The following is a 15157-nucleotide window of genomic DNA, read 5'->3' on the forward strand; positions in this document are numbered from 1 at the left end:
AACGAGATAAATTTAATAAAAATAATCTAGATAATTCAAATAAGGTATAAAATTATTTACTTTTAGTAGTATTACTTTGTTTTTGTAGCTTTAAACTTTGAAATGCTAAATATATTTAAATGAACTTTTTCCTAAAAATTTTTGAATAAATTCAATTAATGCACTCCTTTCTAATTCAAATCAATAATTTCGTTTTGAATGATATTTTTTGAATCAAAATTATTATATTTTTACTATCAATAAAACTAATTAAAATTTAAAAATTTGCGATTTATAATGTATTATAATCAAAGTCACATTTTACATAATTCGATTTGGGAAAAATGTGGGATACATTTCGCAAAAATTAATATTTATCATAATAAAAAATTGCGGTGTAAAAAATATTCATGAATTCTTTTTTAAATTCTTTTAATTCTTCCAAGTAATATAATTTTTTATTTACATATTGATTATAAAGAATGATTTGATTTTTACTATGAACTGAACATTTAATAATAACAATACGGACTTACAAAGATACTTATGAAAAATAGTTTAACTAATAGTAGAGACAAATACAGTAAGTATAATAAATAAGAATATGTAGAAATAATAGAAACTAGAGAAATAAATTTAATGATTCACGACTTCAATATACTGTAATACCGATGATGGGATAATAACTTAATAACATAATAACAATTAATATTGACAGTTAATTTGGTCAAAACTAAACGAAAAAACATTTCCAGATATTTCAAAACAGTTTTCGCCAGTGAAAGGACCTCGGACTTTCTGTTTCCTAGTACTAAGTTCAACTTTCGCAACTACATAGTACTCTTGAGCTGGAAAATCAATTTCTTCAAACTCGCCATCACTTCCATCACAAGCATGATAATCTCCTTTTTCGTCTCCAGCTATGCGGTTATGATTTGAATCTTCTATCCAAATTCTACAATTACTATAATCACTATAAGTCATATCTAAATCTACGATGGCACTATATGCTATATATCAAACCAAAATGTCGAATTATTAGAAAAAGAAAATGGAGGAAATACCGAATGTAAGAACTTTACCTTCAATGACTGGAACAAATGTCATGTAGAAAAACATGAAAATAGCGGTAAGAAAGTAAAAGCTTTGAGGTCTCATAATGGTGTTAGATTTATAATATTATGTTTTGTTATTTTATTCGACAATTCTGTAAAAAACAAAATTTTTGGTGGGCATGGTAAGGTTATATATATCTTTTTTTAATTATTATCAAACCATAACCGTAAAGGGAAGTTAATCAGAAGCATTTGCTGAATGTCAAGTTTTTTCTCATAATTTATTTGGTTCTAAACCTCCTCTTAGTAGATTTTCAAATAATAATTTTTCATTCATTCAAAAAATCTCTAATTGGGGATCGTCTAAAGCGGGGCAAATCACGCGATTAGATATAATATGAGTGTACTAAATTTTTTATAAATTAAGATTAATATAAACTTGAAAATCATAAAATAAGCATATATTAGCCTGCTCTGCAAGTTTACTTAAGGAGCAAAAGAATTTTGCCGATCATATCCAAAAATGGATAGACAAAATGAAAAGTCAAATAAATCGAAAACGGCATTCAAAACCTCATTTTGTGCTCTAAGTAAACTTGCAGAGCAGGCCAAAATACACTTAGCACATATATTTAAAAGGTTATGTATATATGGCGAAAAGTTTATTTAGAAAAAATTTTTTCGACGTCACGTGCGTGATTTGACCTGCTTTAGATAATGGGCAAAAAATTTCGCACACATTATAAATCAATACCTTAATACTATTATGATGGCGAAGCATTATTCCGGGTCCTGTTATTATTGTTTACGGTTACTACAAACTAAAGAAAACGAAAAGTATATAACAAAAAAGTACTACAGTCTTCAACATTTTTTGCCAACTTTTTTCGATGACTCACATTCTTGATATACAGTAGAGTGTATCGGATGAGAATAAAATTTTTAACGATTAAACTTATAGTCACTGGATATTTTGTTGCATCTTTTGTTATAACAAATTAACCATAAACGATAAATTTAGATGTGTGGATAAGGACCCCCGAACAATACCAGTTCCTGTGTAATGAAAATTTCCAAAGGTATTGAACAAAATTATGATTGTCCGGAGCGAATTGGAGGACGTTATACTTTTACAAAATTGACTGTCGATCATCATCACGTTAATGACCAGACTCAATTTTTTTAAGTATTCCTTTAGGCATTTACCCTTTATAAAGGGAACAACATTACTGTTCGATTGTATTACATTTCATCACATATTTTTCCTATGCAAAATCTGGGTTACAATCATTTTGGACATCTTTCTAATTAATTGGTGCCGCTCAAATTCGAGTAAAAATGAAATTGGGAAAATGCAACTGTTTATTAATTATTTTCTTTTCGAATTTGTGTGTGAAAGAACACGCGACAAAGATTATAACTATTTTGAATAAGTTCATCAATGCACTCCTTCCTAATTCAAATTGTTCAATAATTTCGTTTTGAATAATATTTATTGAATCAAAATTATTAAAAAATCTGCTATTTGTTTAAACTATTTAAATAGTATAAAACTGCCTGTATGACAGTTATTGTGAAATTCCTGTTCCTGAAGAGTCAAAGAATTTGTATTTTGAAAATCAAGAAACAAAGTTGATGCAAAATCTTTATCATTTGACCGAAAACTTTAAAATTTTTGTATTCTTTATTTTCATCACTTTTTATCATAGAAGAATCTAATTAATATAATATAGCTGCACGCATATGCTTACATGTACCATCACGAAATGTTTTGTTTAATCCAAATAAAGTTCATCCGAATGTTCAAAAAGAAAATATTCTTTTTGCAGTATTCATTTCCTTCAAAATAAGCATATTAATTTGTTTATAATTAATCTGTACTGCAGAGTTATAATTTTTTTGGTACCAAAATGAGATTTTCTATTCTGAAGTTCTTCATTAAATTTTTAATTAGGTGTAATAAAAAATAAGAAAAATATATAATGTATCTACGGCTCTAATTTGTGATGTTTAATGTATGTATCTTTAAAATGGTTATTAAAACTTTTCGACATATATAATTCATATAAAGATTGTGGTGATTCTGCAGTATTCAAATAACAAAGAGAAGAAAAATATCAAACAACATTGAAGATAAATGTTCTCAAAACTTTATATGTGAAGATTTCATCAATAGATCAACTTGTATTAAAGAAGTTAAATTACTTGATAACACTTTTTAACCAATGGAAATTGATTTGAAAAAAGTCCCTCAAACAACATTAATTACATGTTTAAATTATATTCAAGAATTAATCAAATCAAAAAAATTTAAAGAACATTTATATTTATTAAGCTGTTCTTTAATGGAATTTCCTGAAATAACAAAAGGTTTCTCCATTCACATTGAAACCTTTAACTCATATTACCATTCAAAATATCAAATTCGATTATGGATTACCACTAATTATAAGAGCTCAAACCAAATCTATAAAAGCAGGGCGAATTTATTTATTAGGATTTTTTTCTGTTTTGCACAAGAAAAAAAAATTAACAAAACCTACTTACCATCGCGATGAATGCTAAATAGGAACAATTATTTAAGAAATATGGTAGTGTATCATAATTCAAAAGGCTTAACTGTGTATAATCCTGCCATTTATGAAATGTAATCCTGTAATGATTACATCCCTGAGAAATAATTGAGCAAATATATGCAGGCCTTGGTGAAAGTAATGGTGGTCAGTATATCTTGATATTGATTTTTTAGCATTAATTATAGTTTTATACAAATGAAAATACTTTCCTTTGTTATTTTATTAACTTTATTCTCTAAAGCGGAATCAAATGCCAACTCATCATAAAAACTAACCGAGTTTATCAGTCATTGACAAAGTTTATCTAATGTTTTCTGTAAACGAGATGAACGTTTTTTCAAACTTTTATCGAAAAAATAAAAACTATTAAAGACTAGAATTGTAAAAATGGCTAATAAAGAGTTTATAACTATGGTAGTTAGAGGTTGATAATACTTTGATAATAATTGTGACAACAAAAATCTTAAAGGAATTACAAATAATGCAAAATAGATCATAATAGTGCGTGTTTTCCTAAATTTCAAAGAAATTGCTATAATAGGAATAAATTACCGTAGGTAGTATATAATAACAAGAGGTCATTTCCATGGGGGAGTTTGACATACTTTTAAAAGATCTTTTAAGTGAAAGTTATTGTAAAAAAAATGACTTCAATTTATAAATATACAAATTGTTGATCTCTCCTTTAACAAAAAGGAGAAATATGGCATGATGGTAGATGAAGAGAAGTGATGGGAGACGAAAAGGAGTGATGAGAAGATGAAGAGGAGTGATGGGAGATGAAAAGGAGTGATGAGAAGATGAAGAGGAGTGATGGGAACGAAAAAGAGTGATGGGGGACGAAAAGGAATGATGGGAGACGAAAAGAAGTGATGGGAGACGAAAATGGGAGACAAAAATGAGTGATGGGAGACGAAAAGGAGTGATGGGAGATGAAGAGGAGTGATGGGAGACGAAAAGGAGTGATGAGAAGATGAAGGGGACGAAAAAGAATGATGGGGGATGAAAAGAAATGACGGAAGACGAAGCACAATCTCTTAAAATTGCTCATGATATAAATAATTAGATTAAATTTTCATAATAAGTATTGTTACGTTTTGTATATATAGTTGATAAATTCAGCTATCAGAGAAATTGTCATTCATGTTCCAAATAAAATAGCTAGCTTATAGATAGTATTGTAAAAGTATTACTGTATTAATAAAAAAGTAATAGTAATGGAGATAATGAAATATGGTATACATTTGTTATTAGGACTGGAGGTTTTAGGAACTAAGTCCTAATGGTTGATGAGTGGCAAGACGCTCAGAGAGAAGGTCTATGCTTAGCATTACAATATACGAGTTGCCATAAACAATAATCTGGATGTTACACGATAAACTGGTCTTTGCAATGATCGCGAATAAAGTGATAAACAGATGGCAACTCACTCACATGGTTCGTGTCAAATAAACAGGCACCGTAAATTTGGCCAGAATTACAAAATATTTTCAGCATTTTAAACCGGTTAATTTAACCAGTTAATTTACAGCTGATTTCATAAGAATACTGCTCCACTGTGCTCGGTCCAGTGCTCCGAATCTAACCGAGTTTTGCCGAATGTACCGAGTTGTCTCTCGGTATGTCCCGTATATTATGAAATCAGCTGTAACCGGTTAAAAATTGTTTTTTACGTAACCGGTTACAGTAATAAATGTCTTAACTGGTTCCAATTTCTATGCAAGTATGATGAATATGATGATTATTACGTTGAAACTAAATAAAGAACAATGATTAATTTCTAATTTTAGTTCAGAAATTGTTTTTTTTCTTTTTTTTGTAATAATATTTTTCCTTTTTTGAAAAATAAAAAAGATTTTCACTTTGAATTGATGGCCTTTTATAAAACATTTTATATCTAATTAAAGTTTCTAGAATAAATGCAATAAATTCCTTAAAAAAGTACAAAAATCAAACTTTAAACCATTATTAGGAATATGTTCTATTTGTTACACGAACTTTTTTGTTGTTTCTTTAGAATTTTCTCAAATTATTATTATGAATTCTTTTTATTATAATCAGTCATTTAAAAAATTACGCAAAATGGTTGAATTTTTTTACAGATATCGCAACTATATAACGTAAAGAAAAAAATATTAGTGATCTACTACTGTTTTTTTAGTTAGTTTTAGTAACTTACTGCAGTTAGCAATAACTTTCTAGAAATCATTGTTTTTTTTCTAACTACGTGTTGTTCAATAATTTTAATAGAATATATATATATGGGTGTGGAGATGATGTTATTGATAATTTTATAAAATGCAATTTAACTAGAAAAGAAGGGAGAATGGAATTTGTTCCTTATGAAAAATTTAAGGATGTAGAATATATTGCCAAAAGAGGATTTAGTAAAAATCTATAAAGCGACTTGGATCAATGATCCGATAACTAATTGGAATGATGTATAACAACGTAAAAGAGAAATAACAGTTTCTCTCAAGGAACTTTCTAATTCTAAAGATATAACTTCTAATCAAGATTATGTTTTGAGTCGTGAATATTGGAATTTTGGATTTTATAACCAACACATATAATTCCTTAATCTCTTATAAATAATACTAATGAAACTTTATGAAGGAAAAAAATTGAACTAAGCATGAGTTTTGTATTGAGTTATCAACAGTGAAGATATTGAAAATAATTTAATTATGAAAATTGGTGTTATATAGTATCTCTTATATCAGAAGGTGGTGGTTTACATATGGGTTTACGTATTAAATCAGAAAAAGGACACTCCTTTTGACATAGCATGTTTAATAATATTTCATATTTGTAATGTATAAGAACAAACTATTTAGCGAAAATCAAGTTATATATATTTACAAATAAAATACGTGATCTATTATAGCGAAAGTAATTCTTATTAGTTTATTATAATAAATAAATAATAAAGTTATTTTATGTACTTTTAATTTTATAACATCTTTTTGCCAATAAAGAAATACATCATGATAAAATAAAATTACCAAAAATAATTTAACACGAAAATTTTTTTTAGTTAACAGATTAAAAATTTTTCAGGTTTAATTATATTTGTTTATATATTTATACTTTCATGAAAAATAATCGTCCGGATCATGTGCACATATCATGTGTAACCTGGCAACAAATCCGGCTACCATAATGCTGGTTAATCCACGTTAGGTTTCAAGTTCCATGAGTTCCATGGTTTCCATGGTTCTATTATGGGTTGGGCTTCTGCGTCCGCGTCACGTTTAAATGACGGTGCTGCATCTGTGAATTTAAATTATCATTAAAAGAACCCTTAATATTAATATGAATAAAAAAAAGAAAATTTTCTTTTAAAGTGATGGTTTATTTACTCGCTAAAACAATAGTAAAGGCGAAAATTAGCAATAAGCATTTGAATTTCATTATTGATTTTGTATTTGTTAATCTGTTTAAAGAAATTTTTCTCACCTCTTTCTCAAAGTGTTTATATAAGAAAATTTTTTTATAATAACACTATTTCAAATTATTTCATGAATCAACGAAGGCGAAGTGAAGGAGGTGTACAAGAGTATTTTTGACACGTTTTCTGCATTGTGGCATGTTAAAATTATTTTTAGTCGCGATCATTTGTAAAATTGCGTTATTAATGTGGGCGAAGTAAAAACGTACAAGGGTATTTTTGACACGTTTTCTGCATTGTGGCATGTTAAAATTATTTTAGCCGCGATCATTTGTAAAATTGCGTTATTAATGTGGGCGAAGTAAAAACGTACAAGAGTATTTGACACGTTTTCTGCATTGTGGCATGTTAAAATTATTTTTAGTCGCGATCATTTGTAAAATTACGTTATTAATGTGGGCGAAGTAAAAACGTACAAGGGTATTTTTGACACGTTTTCTGCATTCTGGCATGTTAAAATTTACAATTGAAGAGAAGCCACTTTAAATTAATAATGAGAAAATACGAGATTTTGATGTTAATAATTATTTTTAGCCCGCAATTATCTGTAAAATTATTGTTTTTTTTTATTAACGTATGAGAGTATCTTGCCACATTTTTTTACATTGTGCCACAATCTGAATGAACAGCGCCACTTTAAATTAATAATTTGGAAATAGATGATTTCTATTTTAAAAAAAGAATAAATAAATAAAAATATATTTTATATAAATCTATCAAATGAAATGTAGTCGAACTAATCTTATAATCTCAAATTTTTAATGATACCTAAACTTCAATTATTTTCATCAAAATTATATCACGTGACAATCGTGACGTAACTAAATGCAAAACTTAATTGGTCGATAAACATGTAGACATTGCATCTGAATTCTGAAATGCTTAGAAGTAAACGGTCCTACGCTACGCTTTAGACAATTAAAATAAAGAGATTTTTGTTACACATGACTTTTTCAATTCATAAAAAATTCTCCTAAACCTTTATTAAAATAATTTGAATCTGAATCTTTAAATAACCTTAATTTACAAAATTTTTTGGTTGAATATTTTGCTAGAGTCTCCAAAAAAAATCTTTTTCTGCTAATAATTCGTAACCACAGTACCACACCAAATTCTAATAATCATCAATACAAAAATTATATTAAATTTCATAATTCTAAAACATTTTTTTATAAAATTCTAACAAAAATTTCAAATCATTAGTAAGACCAGCGGGAAGTTGACAGGGCATTTTTATATGTTTTTAAAAAATAAAAACTGTTAAAAATGTGGCGTTTGAAGTAAAAAAAAAGTTCTGATTTCTGATTTGCAATTGTGTTACTTTATTTAATCATGTGATTATTCATTACTAAGATTTTCTCACGATTTAATGCTGAAATCCTTAAAGGTGATTACGAATCTTCATACAATATTTTAAAATCTCAAATAACTATTATTATGATCATACTGTAATATAGGGAAGAACTCTCATTAAACTTTTAATCGAATAAAATTATATAGATCTATAATTTTAACGTATTTTCATAACACCTGCTGTCCCGCTGCTCTTCCCATTAAAAATTATAAGAAAAAAAAATTCTCTTAAAAGTAGAGAAATTCCAAAAATTTCATATCCACTTTTTATGAGACACTTACACGGAAACCTTTAGTAAAAAGTGAAAAGTATATTCGATCTATAAGTGCCTCGTGGAAAATTATGGCTCAAATTAGAAGATAAAAAAAAAAATTTTTTATCGATCTGCAAATTCACCTGATGTGCTACATAAAAAAATTTGATAATTTAAACATAATAATATGCAAATAAAAAAAATAAAAAAAATAAAAATTTAAAAAGGATAAAAATAAAACTTTTTGGCATGACTGCAATAATAAACATAATGGTAGGAATGAATCGCAAACTGAATTCATTTTTTTTACATTTACAACAATATAAACAAATAAATCTTTTTTTTATTCAATATAACTAAATTATAATAACCAATGGAATAAAAATGATAAATTGCAAAAATCTAGATTTTTTTTACGCCAAATTGGCCTTTTTTTTCCGAAATTTTAGGTTTAGTTTCCAAATTGGTTGATTAATTAATGTACAATAATAAAGAATGATCTTTTTATTGATTTTATTTGTGGCACAAGTGGGATATATATGTTGTGCGTCAGTTGTCGATTTGTGTCATTTGATGCACGTCATCTGTCAGCTGACGCAAATCGGCAATTGGCGCACAACATATACGAGTCAAGTTGTAATATGCAGTTTGGCTGGAATAATTATCGTATGATGGATTCATGATCCACGAGTCAATTGCAAGGGATCTGCAGAAAATGGCGTCAATTAAATGTAAAAAAAAAATATTTTTCTTTCTAGAATATTCAAATATTTATTATATTGGTAACATAAATCATCAAATGAACATTCATCCATCGGTCCGGAATTTCTAATAATAAAATAATATTTAAATTGATAAACAAAACAAATAAGTAAGTTAATCAGGGTCTCAGGAACGATCATTTAAAAAGGAAACGATTAAGCATATAAATCACCTGAACGGGCATTATACACATCACCTGATTGGCAAAGTTGAGGCACACTAAAAAAGAAAAAGGTGGCTTAATATTTCAAATTTTCTCACCTTTTTTTCCTATTTGTAAAGTTCGGATCAATAAATATTTTAATGATAATCCTACCCTTACAATCAACTACGCAGTACGCAGCTGTGCGTGTCAACGACTGTTGTGTGTTTTGGTTGTTTCATTATTCTCGATAAAATTCACATCTTTACTTCAAAACCTTCAACCCTTCAAAACGCAATTTTTTTTATAAAGAAACCGACATGAAAAAAGCAGGATATCCATTGCTAAAAAAAATTTCGAAAACTAGATTTCATCAATTATTCATAGAAATTTTTTTATTTTATCTTAATTAAAATAATAAATAAATAATTTTGTCATCTTTTTTTTTTAAAAAAAAACCCCTTTTCTTTTCTTTCCAAAGAATCAATAATAATACTTGATAAACAAGAAATTCCAAAATGTTCCTAATTAAAAACTCTAAAAATAATGAACGAATTAAAAAATGAACGAAACCGAAACAAAATAAAAAAAATATATATCCATTATATTCTTATTATATTCTATTATATCCTATTTTTATTTTAATTTTATTCTATTTAATTTTTTTTTTTTTGATGGGTAAATTTTTTCTGTGGAATATTATTTTTTTTTTACTCTTTTTGTTTACTATATTTGGTAATGTTTTTGTCATACAAAATTATTATCGTTTATTATTAAAAAGAAAACTTTAAGAAAATTTTTCAATTGAAAAAATCGGAATATACAGTATATGTTGTATATATGATATACAGTAAAATTTGTACGTAAAAATTGTTCGAAATTGTTCTTTATCGGAATCACTTAAATAGGATGATTTGTTTATATTTATTCACTGATATTGTAAATATATATATATAATAGTAGATAATAGATTATATTAAATAAGGTTTAGGGGTTAAATTTTGTGATTTTTGTCCATCTTTCCAAAACCAGAATATTTTTTTTTAATGGTTATTACATTATCCTGCGTAATTTACGTTATTGATTTCCATTTACGTATTATTATATGTGAGGTGGAAATTACCGAAAGAAAATAAAAATGTTTAGAATGTTTAGAATGTTTAGAATGAAATTATAGTACGTAATACTAATAAACAACAATCGATTTTATCTGTTTAACTATTTATTTTTCTTATAAAATCTACTTTATTTGATTTAAAATTATTTATTATTATTATTTTACTAGTATATAATATATATAAAAAATCCTTTTTTATTGTATATACAAAAAAAAAAAAAATTTTTTTCTTCATTTAATGTTTGTTACATTATGCATAAGTTATAGGTAAAGTCTTTTTTTTATGCAACTTTTAAAAAAAAATTTTATATACTGTATATTAAAAAAAAAAAGTTATAATTAAAATTAGAATTTTATAAAATAAGAAAAAAAAATAATTTTTTTATATTTTTTTTAACAAGAATCCTTTCTTTTCTGCTTTGAAGAATTTTTATTTTTTTTTCACCTAGAAAACCAATTTTCGCAATATAATTATGCTCATAAATCCAATTTTACCGAAACTATTGAACGTACTCCTTCAAACGTTCGCTAGTCTTATTATTCGAAAGACAGAATTAGAATTGGATACGAGGATTACCAACACAAAATACAAACAAATCAATTTTTTCCTCGTCATTATGCATTAAATTATGGATGGAACAATATACTATCTGATACTATCTGCTATCTTTCACAACAATATGATCAAAATAAGTAATTTTAGACTATTGTAATTCACATGTCACATAATTCAAATAGTAATATAAAAATTTTATTATATAAATTCCTGAAATAATGTATCACATTAAATGATGAGCCAAAAAATTAAACTGTAAATTATTTTAGTTAGTTTATCTTGGACATTTTTAACCAATTAATTATCGTAAAATGTTTCGGGTGAGACAACCACCGGGCTTCGGGTATTGAAAAATATGCGCAAGAAGATGCAAACAAAAAACCTAACTAACTCTTTTACAGATAAAATAGAAATTTCTTTTTTTTTCGCACAATGACATACACAAGTAATTTATTTTATTTTAATTTTTTTTTTTTCGCGCCTAGTCACAAATTAATAACATCAAATTATTTTTATTTATAATTTATATCATTTTGTACACCAACAATATTGACGCTACAGGAGAAAAAAAAATATCATTTTAAAAAGGTAATAGTCGAAAACTTACTACTAAGAAAATATTATGCGTAAAAAAAATAAAAAGAAAAAAAATATATCTTGTCACACAAGCTAATCTTTAAATGAATTGAGTGAGAGAAAAATGATAATTTTTGAAAATTTGAAATGAGATCAAAAAAAATTTCACAAATTAGGAAATTTAAATAGAGAACATTCTATAAATATATTTTTTTTATGGAATGAATAAACAACATACATATATACTAGTAAATATGATTGGCTGTCACGTGTCGATCTGAGGTGAACAATTGTTCGGATTGATCCGATCCGAACAGGGCTACTATTTTGGTTAATTGGCGTCATTAAGCCCTTGACATTTCTTAATGTTTCGATTTTTTGCTTCTTTATTTATCATTACCTGCACACAAATACCAATAAATAGGGAGGAAAAAAAAAAAAATTATTCCATTTTAACGCCTAATTGTATGTCTTTCAATTCATTTGACCAATTAAATAAAATATAATTGCTTATTTTTCTTTTTGATAATGAAAAAAATTTAGAGATATTGTAAATAAACCGGAAAAAAAAATTATTTTAGGTGCATCAAAAAAAAAAAAAAACAATTAATTTTACAGATGAACTCGTAATCGGAAAGAAATAATTTTTCTTTAATAAATGCGAAACAACAAACAATCAACTTTTTTTCGTTTTTTATATAGAAACAAGGAACAAGGAAAAGTGAGAATTCTACAGTTATAATGCCGGTTACAAAACAAAAATGTAATTATACCAACGAAAACAGGTTTTAAAACAGGGCAATTTTTAAATGTCTATCTAATATTCTAATCCCCTAAAAAAAATTTCTAATAAATGTAAATTGGCGCGTATGCCTATGAGAATTTAAGAAATTCGTTACTAATTTAAAAATAATGCACCCGTACATATTGTTCCTAATTAAAAACTGATTAATAATAATTGTAAATTAAAAAGAAAGTTTAAAAATATATATATATATATATATATATATATATTTATTTATTTATTTATACATATATATATACAGTATATTTATTTATACATATACGTATATATTTATTTATTTATTAAACACAATAATATTTAAACTAAATTCAAATTAACATTAGATTAGAAAATTGTTATAATAGATCTGCGGTGGTTGGAGATCCTGCAAATAATTACTAAAAGACTTGACGTAATATGTACCAAATTGTTATATGTACCAAATTGTTCTTTATGTGGAATAAAAGAATTACTTAAATATAATAAGGACATATCCGTTGACCTTTTTTTTAAAAAAAATAAATAAATAATATATAATAACTAGGGGTTATAATACCTGTAAAATAACCGTTATTATAAACTTTAATACTAAAAAAAGTTCGGAATTGTAGTCTCACGAACAGAAGATACTTTTTTTGGTTACCAACCAATATTATAATTGGTAATTATCAATCTAGAATTGTTTTTCTTTGTAACATTCAAATTAAAGCTGTATACATTAAATAATTGATAAACCGGAAAAAAGAATTCTTTTTTTCTTTTTGAGCGTGTCAATAAATAAATAAATAAGAAAACATTTTTTTTTTTAATATTATTATTATTAAATTTTTTCTTTACGCGAAATATCAAAACAATCATCATTTTCTTTGTTCCTATAATGGAAAGTTATTGAATACCGTAAACGATAGTCGATCCTAATTTCACCAAAAGGGAATAGTCAGAAATCGAAAAAGTTAACTGTTATATTAATTATTAATTAAACTGCATGCAATCAAGTATTTTTTTTTTTCATGATGAAAAATTATATTTTAATATATATATGTATATATAATATGGTATTATAAATAAAGTAATTTGATGTTCAAGTAATAAACCAATATTTGTGACTACTGGACTAGACGCGAAAAAAAAAAAAATTATTTTGGTTGTTTTTTTTGTTCTTGCGCATATTTTTCAATACCAGCCCAATACCGATGCCTGGATTAGTAGTCATCTGAAACGGTTAAATTTGATTTCTTTATTTTGATATTGACATTTTATGATAATTAATTGGTTAAAAATTTAAAATTTTACTAATAAACTAAAATAATTAAAATGATAAAATATTGAATAAAAACTTTATAGGAAAACAAGAGAAATTCCCCCGAAAAGAAAGTATCATATCATAATTCGTCACTCCGATCTTCTCAATTATGCTATGTACATATTGTATGTCATTTTGGTACAAAAACAAAAAAAAAATAACAATCCGATAATCAAAACAAACATGAAAGTGGGGAAAAAATTTTTTATTGGTGAGTATACCTTTTTCGTACCACTGTAATAAATTCCACTAAATTATAAATTATATAATATATATATTTAGAATACCATTGTATTTGTATATAAAAAATATAAAAAGATAAATTTAATTTAATAAAATGAATTATTATTGACATAGTAATATAAATATTTTTTGCCTGTAAATATTTTTACATAAATAAAGTACTAGAATATTATCCGAAGGACCGAACCCTTTTTTTTTATATTATTTATAATAAAAATTTTTTTTAATACCGACCAATGATCTAGTAAAAAGTGAGGAAACGCCGAGGATCAGAAAAAATAATTTAATTTTTTTATATAAATAACCCTCTTTGATGTCTAACGCAGATATTCAAAAATTCCTTTCCTTTTATTTTCCTGATTTCATGAATTTTTATTACCAAATTATTTTTTAATAGACTCGTTTTTATATGATATATATTTATGTATAAATATATATAAAAAGAGTGCAAGATTATTTTTGATTCAGTTCTCACCTTGAAGAAAAAAAAAAAGAATTTAATAAACTATTTCGAGAGAACACTTCTAAATTTATTTCAAAAAACCAAATTTATTTCAAAAAATTTTATTAAAAACCAAATTTATTTCAAAAAATTTTATTAAAAACAAATTTATTTCAAAAAATTTTATTAAAAACAAAATTTATTTCAAAAAAATTTTAAAAAATATATATTTTTTACAATGGATAATGAACCAATAAATCCGGAACGTGCTCCTTCAGAAATTCCATGCGATAACTTAAACACTTCTTGCAACTTTTCAGATACAACTTCTAATAATTCATCGTCCTACGCTAGCTTTGCTATTCTTAGACGCAGAAATCAAAGACGTTTAAGACATGAAATTACAATTAATGTGCATATATGGAATCGCATAAGACGATTACCTATGCAGAACACAAACGATTTATTTACAAATCAATTTTTTAATGGATCCACTTTCCCCTAAAGAATGATCAAATCGCTTATTAATTATCTTCATTTACGTTTGTCGAAATCGCAAAATCT

At 25.7% G+C, this 15157-nt stretch overlaps 2 protein-coding genes across 2 annotated transcripts; one reads left to right on the forward strand and one right to left on the reverse strand.

Moving 5' to 3' along the window:
* Nucleotides 1–684: 684 nt before the first annotated feature.
* Nucleotides 685–1086, reverse strand: OCT59_009476 (uncharacterized protein; the record flags this gene model as incomplete). Its single annotated transcript, XM_025309824.2, has 2 exons — nt 685–989; nt 1062–1086. The coding sequence occupies 2 exons, from the start codon at nt 1084–1086 to the stop codon at nt 685–687; spliced, it is 330 nt and encodes a 109-aa protein (XP_025188822.2).
* Nucleotides 1087–14831: 13745 nt separating this feature from the next.
* Nucleotides 14832–15098, forward strand: OCT59_009477 (uncharacterized protein; the record flags this gene model as incomplete). Its single annotated transcript, XM_066133590.1, has 1 exon — nt 14832–15098. One exon carries the CDS (start codon nt 14832–14834, stop codon nt 15096–15098), a length of 267 nt encoding a protein of 88 aa, XP_066000016.1.
* Between the last annotated feature and the right edge of the window lie 59 nt (nt 15099–15157).

This window comes from Rhizophagus irregularis, chromosome 17, assembly GCF_026210795.1.
Source record: "Rhizophagus irregularis chromosome 17, complete sequence".
Taxonomy (NCBI): Eukaryota; Fungi; Glomeromycota; class Glomeromycetes; order Glomerales; family Glomeraceae; genus Rhizophagus; species Rhizophagus irregularis.